This window comes from Mesitornis unicolor, unplaced genomic scaffold (assembly GCF_000695765.1).
Source record: "Mesitornis unicolor isolate BGI_N332 unplaced genomic scaffold, ASM69576v1 scaffold10004, whole genome shotgun sequence".
NCBI lineage: Eukaryota > Metazoa > Chordata > Aves > Mesitornithiformes > Mesitornithidae > Mesitornis > Mesitornis unicolor.
The window spans coordinates 4,209-20,380 of NW_010178037.1; the positions used below are offsets into that span (position 1 = coordinate 4,209).

The 16,172-nt window shown below is 46.7% G+C and overlaps 1 protein-coding gene across 1 annotated transcript in view; it reads right to left on the reverse strand.

Annotated features, from left to right (window-relative positions):
• The window catches only part of LRRK1 (leucine-rich repeat kinase 1), a 70,692-nt gene that overhangs the window by 2,605 nt on the left and 51,915 nt on the right, over positions 1-16,172 (reverse strand). Inside the window, exons 22-31 of the mRNA XM_010182311.1 lie at positions 15,508-15,647; positions 13,692-13,941; positions 12,075-12,241; positions 10,774-10,971; positions 9,827-10,104; positions 9,458-9,652; positions 8,494-8,645; positions 6,788-6,905; positions 5,408-5,524; positions 15-499 (exon numbers count right to left, since the gene is read on the reverse strand). Of these exons, the coding sequence (XP_010180613.1) occupies positions 15-499; positions 5,408-5,524; positions 6,788-6,905; positions 8,494-8,645; positions 9,458-9,652; positions 9,827-10,104; positions 10,774-10,971; positions 12,075-12,241; positions 13,692-13,941; positions 15,508-15,647 (2,100 nt within the window). The remainder of the gene's footprint in view (positions 1-14; positions 500-5,407; positions 5,525-6,787; positions 6,906-8,493; positions 8,646-9,457; positions 9,653-9,826; positions 10,105-10,773; positions 10,972-12,074; positions 12,242-13,691; positions 13,942-15,507; positions 15,648-16,172) is intronic.

Below are 16,172 nucleotides of genomic sequence, written 5' to 3' on the forward strand. Positions count from 1 at the left end.
TGTGGTTTATGGGCGCTGTAGCTGGGATGGCAGCCAAGGGCTCCCGGATTGTGAACATGTCCCGGAGCGGGCTGCAGTCCCCGCAGAAGTAACGTGCGCAGAGCTGGTAGGTGTTGGCGTGGTACATCACCAGGAAGTTGCTCTTATCATCCAGGCACCACACCACCTCCTCCCCGTGGCACTCCGAGTTGCAGGCGATGGATGTGATCACCGAGGGCGCGCTGAAGGGCTCCAGCCGCCTGCTGATCTCCATCGAGGCGCAGTCTATGATGAGGATGCCGGGGCCGTTGCTGTACCAGACCTCGGCGCCGCTGTTGGTGATCTCCATGGCCTTCACCGGGTACGGGTTCTGCCGGGGGTCGCCATCAGAAATGTTGAACTTGGCCCTGTTTGCCGTGTGGGAGCACAGGTAGGAGCAGCTGTCCCCTGGGATGCCCTGGGACACTGAAAACACTGCTACAAGCCCATCCGACAAGCCAGCCAGCACCACGTACGAGTTCTGCAAGAAAGAGACAGCGGATTTGCTATCTAAATTCTTTACCTCTCTGCAATACAAAAGCTTTCAACCTCAGAGGCTCTGGCTGCCTCTCACAATCCTGCAAGTGCACGAGTAACTTACCCCAAATCACTCAGTGATAACAGCAACATGAAAAGAAGCCATTACCTCGAAGCTGCTGCAGAGCCATACTCCTCTCACCCAGCATTACCTCTCTCTTTATTGGCAAGGGAGGACAGACGGACCTGGCAGCTCGCCCCGAGGGTTAACAAATTCAAGCTGGAGTATGTTCAGAGACAGCCATCGTGATGCTAGGAATCCAGCTGTAGAAACCCGGCTCGTTTCCAAAAAGGAGTAAAGCTATTGCTATCAGTGTAGGTAGGCGAGGAATGGCAGAAATGCAGTACAAACGGGAAGAGAGGGAGACAATCTTCTCACAAACCAGAGCGTACAGCAATCACTCCTATCCAAAATTGGCTGCTTTAACAGTGCCGCTCCTCCCAGGGACGGGCTCTGGGTCTGGGATCTCTGGCAGCCCACAGATGTCCCAGCTGAGGGCACAGGAGGACCAGCAGCTCAGCCAAGTGCCATCAACTGTTCTGCAGGTAAAAACCTGCCCTAAATGTGCAGATGTGTTGGCTGTGGAGTCACAGCTGGCACTGAGCTCCAGTGCAGTGCTCTACAGCGATGGACACCGTCACATCCTGTGGACGGGAGCGATGAGAAGAGGCCAGGGCTCACCATATCTCTGACTCCTCCAGCTCATCACAGTGAAGCAAAATGCTGTTAAACAGACTGGGAAAAATGGATCTCTGGGGAAGTCAACTCCCCCTGACCTTGGGTTTGCACCAGAAACTCCCCCATCTGTGAAGCAGATAAAACAATACCTACCTCAAAGGCCTTTCTATTTCCTCCCTGTGGAGCAATAAATCCCAAAAAAAGACCGTTTGCACAGGGCTTTTTTTTTTTGCTGCTGTTACAATCTTGCCAGGCTAAAGCAAAGCAAAGCGAACAGAACCAGACAGGGCAACACCTCTGTCCACCTCTGTGAGATGGGACAGGGACTCAATGTCAACCCTTGCTGCTCTTAAATTAATGAAAGCTTGGGCCTTTCCAGGGATCTTGGCTGCGCCAGCTTTTGAAGACAGCTCCCAGGCTGCTTTAACCCATAGAGGCCAAAATCACCATCTGAAATTGCTCTCGGATATCACGGGGCAGATAGCATAGGGGTAAGTATTAGCTTAATTGATAGCACTGTTTGCAAGGCTCATTAAGAGTCTGGGACAAAAGGACATTATTTGCACACAAAGTATGAGTAAAACCATGAGTGTGCGGAGCCCGGATGACTAATCCAAACCACAGCAGGATTTTACTGTAATGGGAAAAACTAGGGAAGCAAGTGGAAAGTTGTGAAATGGGACTTGGACTTGAGCACGGTCCAGTCCCAATTCTCTAACCGCTAATTAAAAGAAGCCCAAACAGCCTGCAGTGTTCGGTGCCACGGCCCCGCTGCCGTGTGGATCTGGTGCAGGGGCTCCTGGATCTGGGTTTGCCAGGGAGTTGCATCAACAGGTTGGAACATGGCACGAAGCTCTGCAGAAGCTGGGTTTTGGGTTTCTTTTTTCTTTGGGAAGGAGTTCAATTATTGAAAACAGAACAAAACAAAGCAGAAAAGCCCACGTTTCCCTGGCGAAAGCAGTCCAACTTTTTCAGCCCCAAGGACTCTGCACAATAGGTGTTTCTTACTAAAAATGGAAAATTTAAACTGAAATGGGAGCATCTGGAATGAACCGTAACGTGGGTACGTCAACCTGAACTGCTTCTAGCATGACACAGGGCACTACTGCAATCTTCAGAGATCTCTATGATTTAGTCTAATTTGATTTGGAAAGGAATTATCCAAGCACAGTCTTCACACAAAAATATTTTGATTTCTTTGATCAGTGTCAGCTACTGCAGAGCAGAACCCAGGCTCCCTTCTGGGTTCGACAGCTCTGGGAATTGGCACCGTAACAGGGCAGAGCTGCACCAGTGACCCCCACCCAGCCTTACTGGTAACACCGACTGCCAAATCCCAGCCTGTCTGCAACCCCACAATGGTGGAAGCAAATCTGGAAGATATTTTGTGCTTTGGGGCACTTATTACTCAGAGCCTTGGCTATCGGGAACTGCCTCTATCCAGCCACTGTTGTTATCCGTTTGGGAAACGCATAGGAACTCAAATGCTTAGAAATACCCTCAATCTCCCACCCCTCACCTGATTGAGACGAAGGAGCGACCCATTTCACAGAAGAACACAGCAAAGGCCACCCCTGGGTGCCACCGACTTTATTAGGTGCCGGTGCAGCGAGGCAAAACTCTCCAAATCAGGGTATTACAACAGCGACCAAAGGCAGGCAGGGCAGCAGCAGCCTCCAGAAACCTTAAGTAACTTTCTCAGAATTCATTTTCAACATTTGGGCTCTGGAAAGAGCCAACAAAAACACGCAGCAACAAAACTGCATTTGAAGCCTCCGTCCTGCCAGAAGCCCCGCCGTGCCAGGGAGGACGGCCTCGGAGCGGGGCTGTGACAGGGATGCGATGTGCAGGAGATGAGCTGGCTCCAGACGTCCTGTCCTCGCAGCTGAGGACAGCACACGGCTCCGAGCCATCGGGACAGCCGCTGTGAGCAGGTTAAAAGAAAAAATACAGCCCCCGACACCGCGGCCTCAGTCACCTCCTCCTCTCCTCCCCGCAGGGTCTGGCACTGCTGGCACTGAACGCCGCAGCAGGCTGCAGCCTTTAAATGCAGCTTTTGTTTGTCGTGTGCTCCAGGTTTTTGCAAGAGGCCAGAGGCTCGAACCCATTCAGATTTCTCTCTCCCTCAGTATCTCTTTGTGAGAATGCTGCAAACCAATTCAGAAAGCACCTTGTTTGGCTCTTTTTAACCCGTTTGTTTGCTTATTTCTTCTTTTTTTCTGAAAGGAAATTGACTGAAAATTTTATTGTTTGCCAGAAACAATGATACTGGTGACAGAAAGCATACAATAAAAAAAGCTTAAACTGTACAAGACTTTTCCTTGGCGGGCGAGTTTTGGATTCTGGGCCCCTCTCTGCTGCTTTTAAATTTCCATGATGCTTCCTTTGGATGAGAAACCAAGTTTTGGAAACTATTTCTTTTGGATCAGCCTTCCCAAGGCAGTCGTAAAGAATTCCCCTTCCCAGCAACATCCCTCGGCAATTCTCTGGCTGCGAGTTACCTCACATCTCATCAGCCGAAGGCTTTCTTCCCAGGGAAACGCGAGCAATTCCCTTCTCCACTGGACAATAAGGACCGTGTGATAGCTCTGATGCAGCTCACTGGGCCGTACAGCGAGTTTGACAAGTGTAAGCTTTCCACTTAGCTTTGCTGGAAGAACTGGCTGTTTCCAAAACCAGTCTTGTTTCTCGCCAGCCTGGGTCTGCACATCCCTACGGCTGCTGCTCTGGCTATTTCACTGCCAAACTCATTCATAGAAAGGAGAGAGGAAAAAGTAAGTCCAATAAACTGAGAAGGAGAGCGCCGAAGGGATGTGGATTTCTGGAAGGTTGGGTAGGGTCGGGGGAGGAAGGGAGGTGTCTAGACTCAATATTACTATTGTAGGGCCTGGCATTATTTATGACATTTTCTCGGCAAGCCACAAACTGAAAATAGAAACCAGGAGACATAAAGCCACTCGTAACCCCTGAGGAATGGCTTTGCAAGCTGTGTGACAGTGGAAAAGCTGAAAGTGAAAGACTCGTTCGAGTGTCCTGGACAAAACCTCAGGCAGCATTAAAAGGAAATTTGCCCTACACATCAGAAACGAAACTCCACGGCGGACAAACGCTGCAGGTTTGGGAGCCAAAGAAAGCCGACAGACGCAGCCTCCCGGCGGGCGAAATTCATTCCTGTGCCAACTTTAGATCCATGCCCTACTTTAGTCCTACTTACACCATGTTTGGAAGTGAAGCGGTACACCTTACACTAACCATCTGCCCCGGATTCGGTTTGCAGCGATGCAGCGGTCGGAGCAAACGAGCCAGAAATGGACAATAACGCAGACGGGGCATGTGGTATCTAACAGCTCCACCGTCGCTCCGAGCGCTGCTCCACATTGAGCTTTTAGACCCCATAGCAGTCTGCTGGCATTTGCAAAAGCTACACAGCTACCAATAAAGCTGCAACATAATTATATGTTTTGACTTGAGGTGGCTGTAAGCAAACCGGAGGTAATTTAGCCCGAAAACAGTTTTTATACATCTCCCAAGACTCGCCCGCAATAGGCAGTCATGTCAGACTACTCCTGCCAGTAACTGCATGTTGGCAATTCCAGAACTAGACAGATAGCACATAACTTCTGTTATTACCCATAAGAGGCAGTTTTTGGACTGCCTGTGTTATCTCTGTGTTCTCGTTCAAAAGCAAAAAGAAGCGTGGCCGAGCCGAGATAATATTTGAAGATGGTTGTGCACACAAATGACAGCGTGCAGGCACACCAGGAAACGAACGGGTACAAGAGCTGGGATATACCAAGTCCTGCATTAGCGGTTAACAAATCTCTATTTAATTACTGTTTCATGTCCCCTCTACTTTGCTTGATCAGCCTAAACCCTGCCTTCCAGCGATGTGGAAACACAGCTGGAAAACTTCCTTGTAGAGGAATTTGATCTATTTTGACTCTTTTCCCAGCAGGTTTGGAAGTGCCAGCTTTGGTCCCCTGACTCAGGTTCTTGCCCACACCTCTGTCTTCTGGCAGAGGCACAGAGCCCTGGAAAGCTTCTCCTCACACTGCCAAAATGTTCCTGGGCATTGCAAAGTCCTGCAACATTAGTGAGTGACTCTGGCAGCTTGGGCTGGCAGCACATGGCTCAGTTCCACCAATGTCCCTTTTTTGTCAGGTCCCTCCTTACCTTTTTGACCACAGGCATCACCAGAAAGCAGCTCACAGTGGCAGGAGTGTCTAAACCCTTCTGCGGAGTCTTTAGAGGACACATGCCCTGCAACCCGTACACAGAAATCTTCTGGTCCTGTGAAAGAGCACATAAATTTTCTAAATGTCAATAATCTTCCACGCTTTCCATATTCTGACATCTGAACAAGATCAAATTGGCTCCAAAATTAGTTTTTACTTTTATATTTTGATATCCAAAGCCTGGATTTCTCTTTGTTTTCCCTGGAGAGCATTTGCTTTGCCTGTGGGTAGAAAGCAGGCGCTGCCTTGCCCAAATATGAGCTGTGGGTAACGTATGCACTGTCCAAAAGCCACCAAAATCACCACCATAGGTGTTTTGTCACCACGTCTACAAGTAGCATTTGATAACCCTGGCTCTGCACAAATCTCAAATGTGCCAGGACAACTCAACTGGCACATGCTGTATGTTATTTTGCATTCATCTGTCAATTCAAGGAAAGCCAGCAGCACATCGTACGTGGAATTACACCTGCTCTGCACCCCATAAATCCACTAAAAACTGACACAGGGCACCCAGTTCAGGGAATAGCAACACACTTCATGCTGACCAAAAAGGTAGAAGTATTTGAACTCTGCCTCTATCTGGGAACAGAAAAAGTAAAAATATCTTATTTTCCTATGAGGAAATTCTCACTCAGTTACAGCACCCATGTTAGGGCGGAGTGAGTTGAACAACACAAGTTATTTATTCAGCAAGTGTGGTCTTTTTCCCCCCACCCTCTCCAAAACACTGAACTTCAGGAACATTTCTATTTGTTTCAGCTATTTTTTGTTTGGTTTGTGTCAACCAATTGTGTCAGAACCGGGTGACGCTAAACACAACCCATTTTCATGGGCAGACAGAGGCTCTGAGGGATAAATCAGCCAGGCCCTCTCCCTCTTATCTTTTTTTAGCCACAGTTTTCCACAGTGAACACAAAACTTGCGTACCCATTTCCCACCAGCATTCAAATCCCTCAGGCCTCCTAAAACCCCACCCTTACATGCATGGATTTTTTCACTGCTTCCCTTTATCACTTGCAGATAAGGACATTTCCCAGATGAAACCCTGGGTACAGATATGTTACAATCCAGAGAGTTTTGCCTCGGAAAGTCAAGGTTCCCACGACTGCTCTGAGCACCAAGAGGCCCAATTTTGATCTGGTATCAGCTAAATAACAGGCAGAAACGATGCACCCAGTGACAGCAAAGTCATGCTGCTCATCAGAGATGCCCGTTGTCTCAAATACTCTTAGCTTTACTAATTTAATAGGCTCTTTCTTTTCATTCTTGTCTCTTCTACAAGATCCCTCTTGAGCGGGGTGCAGGCAATGCTCACCTCGGTGGCAGCCCAGAGGGCATTCTGAAATTTTAGCTGGCAGCACAGCTTCATCCCCGGGCAGCTCATCCTCTCCACTTCTATCACTCCTTTCTCTGGGTTCACCACCGTGTAGTTTCTGAAAGGAGCAAATAATTTCTTATAGGCAACATTCAGCCTGCAAACCGCTGCAGGACAGCGCTCGGCACTTCTGGCCAAGCCGTAACGCGATTGTCCAGATGTGGACGATGCTGGAAGCCTCTCCATCCCTCCAAATGGTCTTTGTGGAGGAAGAGAAACACAGATGTGCCACGGCTCTTCCTCAGGGGGCAGCTATGCAATTGCTTTTGGGAAGATTTACACTCGGCTATCTGGCTTTGCGCGGAAATGGATTAGGAGAACTTAAGTGGTCTGTTACTCTAATTCAGCTGTAAGACAAATAGCTCCAGCTGAAGAGCAGTAATTAATAGCTGGGAGGTCTCAGCCCATCTTGCCCATTAGGTTCTCAGGAGAGTAAGTGCTCGTTCTCCAAATTCACTGCTTCAATATTATCTACTTCATTACTTATTCTAGCACATAAACAGAAGGGTATGATTCTTCCAAATAAGAGCAAAGATCCATAACCTGACAAAATAATTTCTAAATATGACTAATTAATATTTTGGTAACTAAAAGGATTTTGCTTATTTGGGGTTTGGGGAAGTTTACTGGGTATGGGTGTTTGAACAATCGCTGGATATTCACCACCACATCTGTGAGCCCCAGATGTTTTACCAACTGTGGCACAAGCAATTACACGTCCTGAAATGTGTCACATATAAGTAATTTGTTATTCAGCAGCCTCCAGCAAGCGGATTGTCCAGTCAGATTCACAGAGATATATTGCTGTGAATATTTGGCCAACATCCACGTATTCAAAATACATCTGCGAGTCCCATGTGTTTCACCAGTTTTAGCACAGGAATGGTTATACTGTCTGCACTGAACGACTGACCAGGCACCACAAATAGCAAAGCAAACACTTCATGAGCAAATCACGTACCTTTCCCATTAGATTAATGCTTACAAATAATGAATGCGTTAATATAAAATTCAGATTAGCCTGTGAATGTTTCCAAATAAGATTGGGGCTATAAAAATCGTTAACATCCATAAAATTAAACCTAACTAGCCCTGGGTCACAAGTGGCTGAGCGAAATGCCATCATCTCAGTCACAATTTAATAACATTTAAAGCACAGGGCTATTCGGTATAGCAGACATTTTACTGGCAGTATACACTGGGATGTACACACAGCTTCGGGCATGTGGTTAACTCCTGATGATTTCAGTAGGATTTAAGCATGTGCTTAATTGCTTTGCAGAACAGAGATGGAACTGCAGTCTCAATTAGGAAAGGTTTAGTGTTAAATGGCCTCATTAGGAAAGGCAGGACACGTCTGTTCTCATGTGCAAGTGCTTCATCCTGTGTGTGTGAATCATTACACTGCCCTAATCTTCCCCTCATATTAACTGAAGCAGAGTTAAGCTCATTAAATATCCTTTATAAGGCAACCACTGTTCCCAATTAAAAGAGTTTGGGAAAACAGTGTTCACCGTATCCTTGGCATTCGCCCAAATTCACTTTCACCTTCTTTACCTCCCTCCCAGAGGCATAAGTGAAGATGCTGAAGGGTTTTTACTTAAAAAGGAAAAAGAACTAAAGAAATTACTAATGAGTCACCTCACCTGGTGTCTTCCTTCCCATCCCAGAACACCACGGTATACTCCTGTCCTTGGGAGCAGAAGAAGGAAGACTGCTTCCCACAGGACAGCAGGTACATAAACGTTGCAAAGGTAGGATCTTTCATCTGTCCTACCACGGAAATGGCCAGTGGACGCTGTGGGGAAAGGAAAAGAAAGAGATGTGTCACACAAGACAGCTGCAGGTCCGGATGAAATAAAAGCAGGACAATAATCATTATTTCTTAAAGCTAGAGAACCAAGAAGTAGGACTTTTTAAATAAACACTTCTGCTACTTTCTCTAATCTAAACCAAATTCTGCTGATAAATCCCACTGTTGTTTCTCAGCACCCTCCATACTCCAGACACTGGAGCCAAACCTCTTCCATGCTTCCTTTTTTCTTACACATTTTATTGATTGATTTCTTCAGGTTTATGAATTTTGGAAGCTGACCCACTGCCCATGACATTGTCCAGCTGTTTGTGAATCAAGCTGACCTTTCTTTGAAGGACAGCAGCTCTGAAACGCCAACCTGTAACTAATGAAAAATATAATGTGGCATAATCCTTTTCTCATACTTTGAGCCCTTCCCCCCCCGCCATACTGTCTCTTATAATCTTGGAGTTTTTGAAGTCTTTGTAGTTATGCTCACAGCACGATACTGTAGCTCTTTCTAGAAATTATGGGCAATGTTTTGCCCTGGTAAAATCAATAGCTTAACTGCCATTGACATCAAGGGACCTTTATGTCACTGCAGATTGTCTCAGGCCACCAATCTGCCACAGTTTCATTCATAAAACTCTCATTTAAATCAATAAAGTTCTGGGCCATATCAGCAGGAGGGGGAAATGGGCAACTGAGCTGTTCTGGTGTAGTGAGAGTGGCTCTAACTCTCCTGCATGAAGAGGGCTGCCAGATCCCTGTAGCTACACGATCAGTAAACACTGGTCATGAGGGCTGTCTTGTACCTTTTCCGGCTTAGTGTCCCAGCACTCCATCATGAGTGCCTGCATCCTATACAGCTGCACCTCTTCCGGCTGCCCAAGCACAGGACGGATCCCTTTCGACAGCTTCTTTGCAATCTGGAGCTGGTGCTGTCCTAGCACAGGCCGCTGACCAGACAGCAGCTCATACAGGACCATCCCATAGGAGAACATGTCGACCTAGAGCCAGCAAGAGATCAAAATCAGGGCAAACCTCCTTTAGTGGGTGGAGAGGAGAGCAAGGAAGGCCTTGGTGGGAAAGTTGGTGATGCACATCACGCATGTATAAGGGAATTCAGCCCCGTGCATGAAGACAGCCACCCACTGCTGTCACACAGTGGATACACCGGTTACCTTCTCGTCGTAGACTATGCGAGGCCTGATCTCAGGAGCTTGGTAGCCTGGCGTGCCCTCCACGCCAAGCGCGCCTTCGTGGAACGACTGCCGGGAGATGCCGTAGTCGGAGAGTTTGATATTGATGTGGTCTTTGACGTCCAGGGACCACACCAAAATATTGTCCGACTTCAGGTCGCAGAAGATGATGTTCTTCTTGTGCAGGTAGGCAAGGCCTGTTACAATCTGATAGGCTATTTTGTGTGTCAGCATGTGTCCCAGCGGCACAAAGGAAGACCCTGGCACAAAGGAAGAGCCTGTCTTCAGTTCTTGTAATTGCAATAACTGCTTTCCCCTCCACCCCTTTCTCTTTTAAACTCCAGAGCAGTAACTACCAACCTTTTAAGACATCACTCAATGCCATGATTTGAAATGACACTGTTCCTGTTACTATACATGGCTGACAGTTCTATTAGATTCTTTTTTTAAACCCTTTCGCTCCTAAACCCCTAAATCTTCTGGTGAAAATTATAATTTGACTGAAAGCTGACACAAAGCCAAGGTGCCAAGAGGGTCAGATGGCCTCAACCTATCTTGGAATTAGTGTCGTTCATTTGACAGTGACAGAAATACAGCTAATTATGAGAGAATTTAGAGTGCCAGACACCCATCTGCAGGAGGAAGAACACAGCATTACCCATGCAGCACTGAAATGAGATGTGCTTCTTATTAATTTGCAGAGAAATTGAAAATCCAGGTCTCCAAAGTAGTTCTGAAAAATCCCAAGCATCAATTTTTGCCAGGTTCCCAAAGGCACAGTTTAAGAGCAATTCCATCCCTCCCACTTCCCCTAGTATGGAAAAAAAGTCCTCTTCAGTAAATCAGGCAGTAATTGAAATGTTGTTGACCATTTGTCACTACTGTGACTTGCAGAGTGAGCTCTCCCAGGAGGGAGACCCTGTTTTTACCTTTGGAGTTTTCGGACAATACAGTGGTGAGGCTGCCCAGAGGAGCCAGCTCCAGGGCGAAGCAGAGAGGATGGATGCTGATGCCAATGAGGGAGACGATGCAGGGGTGCTGCAGCGAGTGGAGCATGCTGGCCTCCTGCCGAAACTCAGAGAAGTTCTTCATGGCATCCATGGCTCTCAGGTGTTTCAGCATGGTATCTGGAGAGACACACAAACCCCTTCTCACTCCCCAGCTGAGAAACCAAGTCAGAAACTCTTTGGAAGGTGCTGGTCACTGAGAAAGTGCTGCAGGAAGAAGGCAGCTTGGGGGGTTATGCCAACAGCAAGGCTTTAAGGTACATCCTCATGCTGATAGCCACTAACAGATGCTGGCTATAAGCAGGATATATATGGCTGTCTCAGGAAGCAAGTGCTCCCTTGGTCCTTTAATACCAACCAGGCACACACTGTTCTCATATATCACCTGAATGATTTTGGAAAACTCATGCTGTGCTTTTTAAAGCAGGGACTCTCTGTGTGTGGATGTCACACTGCAGACCCCTTGGTGCAAGGAGTGTTCCCTACCCTTTCCCGACTGCCCTGCCAGGAGTGGGACCCTTCATAGCAATTGTCCTTCTGCCACAGGACAGCACAGGCTGCTCAGGCAGATCTGGCCCTTCCAAAGGTTATTTGTCCCTGGGACAGCAGCTGCCTTCCTCCACAGCTCAGGGGTTCACCACATCCTTCCCTGACAAGAATGAGTAAAGTGAGACATTTTCCCCTTTCCTTTGTCCATAGACTGAAGCTCTGCTGGAAACCTGTGCTCGACAGCCGGGACACGCAGCACGAGAGCCCGCCCCTGCCTGGAGGAGCTGGCAAGGATTTCCTTTTCAATTTGCTTTCTGTAGCTGCTGGCACAGAGGGAGTAAAAGACTTATTCAAAGGTGGAGACCCAGAAGTCCTTAGTGAAAACCCATGTAAATCCACACTTCTCATTGCCAAAGAGCTTGGGAAGAGGAGGTGAAATCTTCCCTCCCACCCCAGTCAAGAGCCCTGCCTTGGCACCCTATGAGTCCACCCATTGACCTGCAGGAGAGAAGCTTCCCGCAGTGCCAACGACCTTCATTGCTACAAGTGCTTATGGGAAGGACTCTTTAAGACACATCCTCCTCCTCCATGGAAACACATCCATTTTGCTCTTTATTTCAAAGCTGTATTTAACCAGGTGCTGCCAGCACTTCGGAGAGCAAAGGCTCTTTGGTCTTAGCTTGGGATCGCAGGCTGCAAGAGCCGATTCCCGACACTGATTCTGTGTACTGTACCTGCAGCTGAAGTGGGAGAACCCTTGCATTTTTTAATCTGAAATCTCTTCAGAGCCACCGGTTTTCCTTGGTATCGTGCCCGATATATAACAGTCCCACTTCCACCCTGGCCAAGAACGTTGTTTTCATTTTCACTGCATTCCAGTTTGCTATTTTCCAGGAACAGCCTGCCAAAAAGAGATTGGGGCTTTTTAATTAAAAGGTTTAAAGACATTAAATTCATGTTTTTAATGTGATTTCCATTTTCACAAATCCCTAACAGGTTCTTGTCTTATCTACTGAGACGACTGGATCACCTAAACTACTTTGGCCATCTCAATGTACTCTGTGCTGCCTTGTGCTGTACAACAGATTTCTTGCAGAAAAAAAGCTACCTGGGCAAAAAAAGCAAAAAAGGCTTTTTACTGAGGCAATTTATTGCACAAGAATCAAACAGATCTGGAAAGCACATAAGCTCCTTTTCCAAGCAGATGACACAGGTACAGATAGTTGTAGCATTTATCTGTATTAACGATTTTTTTGCTTCATTTACCTCCTGTTCCTCTTTTCTCCGCTGAGGCAGGACAGGATGTTTATGCACAGCCCTACACACTGAAACCTGATTATTCAAATCAGCTTAGTGTTCCCAGGCTGCAATTCATCATCTCCCCACTCTCCCAGAGACTACTTTTACAGCTGTTCACACTTCAAACATCTCCACTCACCTCACACCCGTCAAATAAATCTCTAGGAGATAGCACTGCGAGGAGGGCTGTCGTGACGAGCCGATGGGGTGTCTGCCCAGTAAAATGACCCCATGAAAGGAAGAGAGGCCAAGGGGAGCACAGAAAGCTCCGACAGCAGCCAAGAGGACACAGTTTGGTCTAAAGGTCTCATGGTTCTGCATCAGGCACAGAAAGGTCTGAGAGAGTGTGAACGGAAAGAGACATTGGTCTCCTGTCCTGGCTGCTGTCAGTTGGTCTCTTGCTCTGCACACTCAGTAATAAGGGGTATAAGACTGAACCCATCTGGGAATGCAGTTAAGCAGCTTAAAGATTTGGCAGTGCTGCTATGGGTAGGGAAGAGCTGTTTCAGCTGTTCAGGACTGCCACACCACCACAAGGCAGCTAACAGCTCCTCAGCCGAGCAGGAGCCTCAACTCAGTGCAAATTTTCTAGTGGTTATATATAACATAAATTCACTCACCTATGGGCTCTTCAAAACTAAAGAGCATTTCAGTGCCAATCTTGTGACACAGCAGCACTTCCTTCTGGTTTTGCCATATTAAAATATATTTTCTGGGACCCCAGAAAGGCTCCAAATACAGAAAGCTCTGGCCAGAGTACTGGGCAATGCAGGACAGCTGTGGCTTTAAAAAGGGACTTTTGCATTGCACTACAGTGATCTCAAAGAACCCTCAGAAGTGATGAGTCGGGTCAGCACACAGTGATTGTCTAAGCAAGTGTGCTGACCACCAGGAGTGCAGTTTAGGATGAACTGTCAGAGCAGCGATTTAGAGCAGATGAATTCGTTTCCTGTGGTCAGTATGTTCCTCTAGCAGAGATGACTTAGAAAAAAAATTCAACCAAATTACATAGGTACACTGAAACTTAACCAAAGGCTATCATATAATATTACCTGGCAGGAAAATCGGTCATAAAAAGCTCTGGGACCAGCTCTTGGAGAGAAACAGGGATGTTAGGGTGGTTAGGACACAGGATGTAGTCCAGCTCAATGGCAGTCAGCACACAGTCCTCCATGTTAAAGTACTGCACATCCTCTGCCTTCTCGCCACACTCGTTCTCCTCTGGCTTGGAAGCTGCACAGATGTGGCAGGGTACATACTGCTCCATCAGCAATGTGCCATCACTCTCCGTGGCTGTGAGTGCTTCCAAGCAAGAAAGCAAAGAGAAAACAGCATAACCCACACAAACTGAGAAGGAATAGCAGCTCCTAGCACGTTCAAATGTCTACAGTCACTACCTGGATCCGGTGGCTGAAAATAGTCACACTCATGAAAGCAGCAGTTTACTACAGTGTAGTGACTGGAATAAGTATAAAATAAAATAGTATAAAATAGCTTTTTGCTAAGTATGCACAGATAGCAGGGACAGTACTGAGCAGACAGGACTACTGATGTAACAGCTACAGGTAATGCACAGGCTTGTGAAGAAAATCTATTCAGGACCAGCAGAAATTAGAAATATGTGAATAAAGCCCTGGAGAGAACCTCCTACTTGCTGGGTGTCTCTGTGAACTGCAGGCAGGGATCACTCCATATGCTAAAGGGCATGACTGTGCAGGAGAAGAATGGCAGCTGTGAGGCTGTGCAGAAGCCCCAGCCACGTCTGCTCTGCAAGCTGCCAGATGGCTTCAGGTGGAGAGCAGGCATGGGAACGGGAACGGAGCGGACTGGGAAGTAGAGCACGCTGCACACGTCAGATGCAGACCAGGAGTAAGCACCCACCTGCAGCACCCTAGATAGGAACACGGCCACTGTGGGCTCCCTCATGGGCAAGGTTTTCAGCCCCTCCATGGAAAATGTGGACTCTACCAAGACTAAACCTTTGGGAGGCTCACACCTCTCCAACTAACTACAGAGGGATGTTGTGGTGACAGACTTCATTAAATGCCTACAATTAGGCAGGGTGAATACAGGCTGTAGCCTTTGAAGTCATGACTCTTCTCAAGCTTCAGAGATTAACGTTATCATTATTTTAACCCAAAGGCAAATAAAATCTTCTTTTATCTTTGTAACACGCAGAACATGAATATGTGAGAAGGGAGAACTGTTTCCTCCAGAGAACCTCCAATTAAGAGATTTTGGCACCGCTTTCCAGACCAGTGTGGGACAACAAAGAACACTTCAGATTTTGTTTTGGTTTTAAACAAAGCATATTGGGGCTGCAAACAGCCCGCTGGGTAACAGCAGGATCTGTGCTGATCACAGGAAAAACAACTGCTGGAGTCAAGGAAGTTACCTTGGCACAGAGTCCTTGGTATCATATTCACTCATGCCTCCCACATCACAATTTTATAAATTATAGGATGTCAGAAATGGTGGGCACATGCTGATCCCAGCCGATGTCAAAATGAGTTCTGCCATCAAGGAACAGCGCCAAGTAGTTTGGGTCAAATCCTGCCCCCGCTATGAGCACTGGAAAAGTCTCCTGGACTCCTACAGATGCAGGTCCTCTTTGAACTGTAATGTTTCACCTGTGCTTGCTGTGACTGACGGACTGAAAAGCACAATGTCTAGACCAAGGTGTGCTGGCAAAGAATCCTGATCTGTCTGCAGGTTATCAGCTTTTCTCAAGCCTTATTTGCTCGAGACTGTCAGAGCCTGAGGGGTCTTCAATTAACACACAATATTGTGCACCTGGAGAGCTCTGTCAAAGAACTTTCTGTTAAAAAGACATAATAACTGCACAGAAAATTACAGTAGTTCTCTCACCAGGAAACCACTGGTCTATCAAAGAGTTGACATGATCGGTGATGAATGCCATTGCTGAAAAGTCTCTCACTTCTGACTGGCAAATGATTTTAATTCCACCACTTTTTTTCTTTTTCCAGTTCACATCAGAAGACTCGACACTGTAAGAAAGCCAAAAGACAGCTGCATGAAGCTTTTGTGAAGCATCAGTGTCAACAAACTTTCTTTCTCACAGGAAACCAGAGCTACATAATAACACCTAGTTCATAAGTAATCAAAATAAAAAGCAATCAAGCTTTGAGGATGATTTTCAATTCAGTCTGTTCTGCAAATGACTTTCAGAAGAGAATTCTTGCACAGAAATGTTGGTTGCTCACAACAGGTAAATGCTACAGAAGGTCAGACCCAGAGAAAACTCTGGTCTAAGTGAACTGAGTACGACAGAGAGCTTTGACAGAAATGCCTCATACAGGATGATGGATGGTTAGGAGTTTTAAAAACTGGTAATAAACTCCAGTGGCATAAAACAACTTCCAAAAACTGTTTGGAAAAGTTTATGGACATAATTTTTGTACAGTTCCCCTTAAAAAAAAATAAATTAAAAAAATGCTTTAATACAAAGACCTGAGTTCTGTAACTCCCTGAAGAACATGGGGAGGTAAAAGTATGACCACTGCCATGGTCCA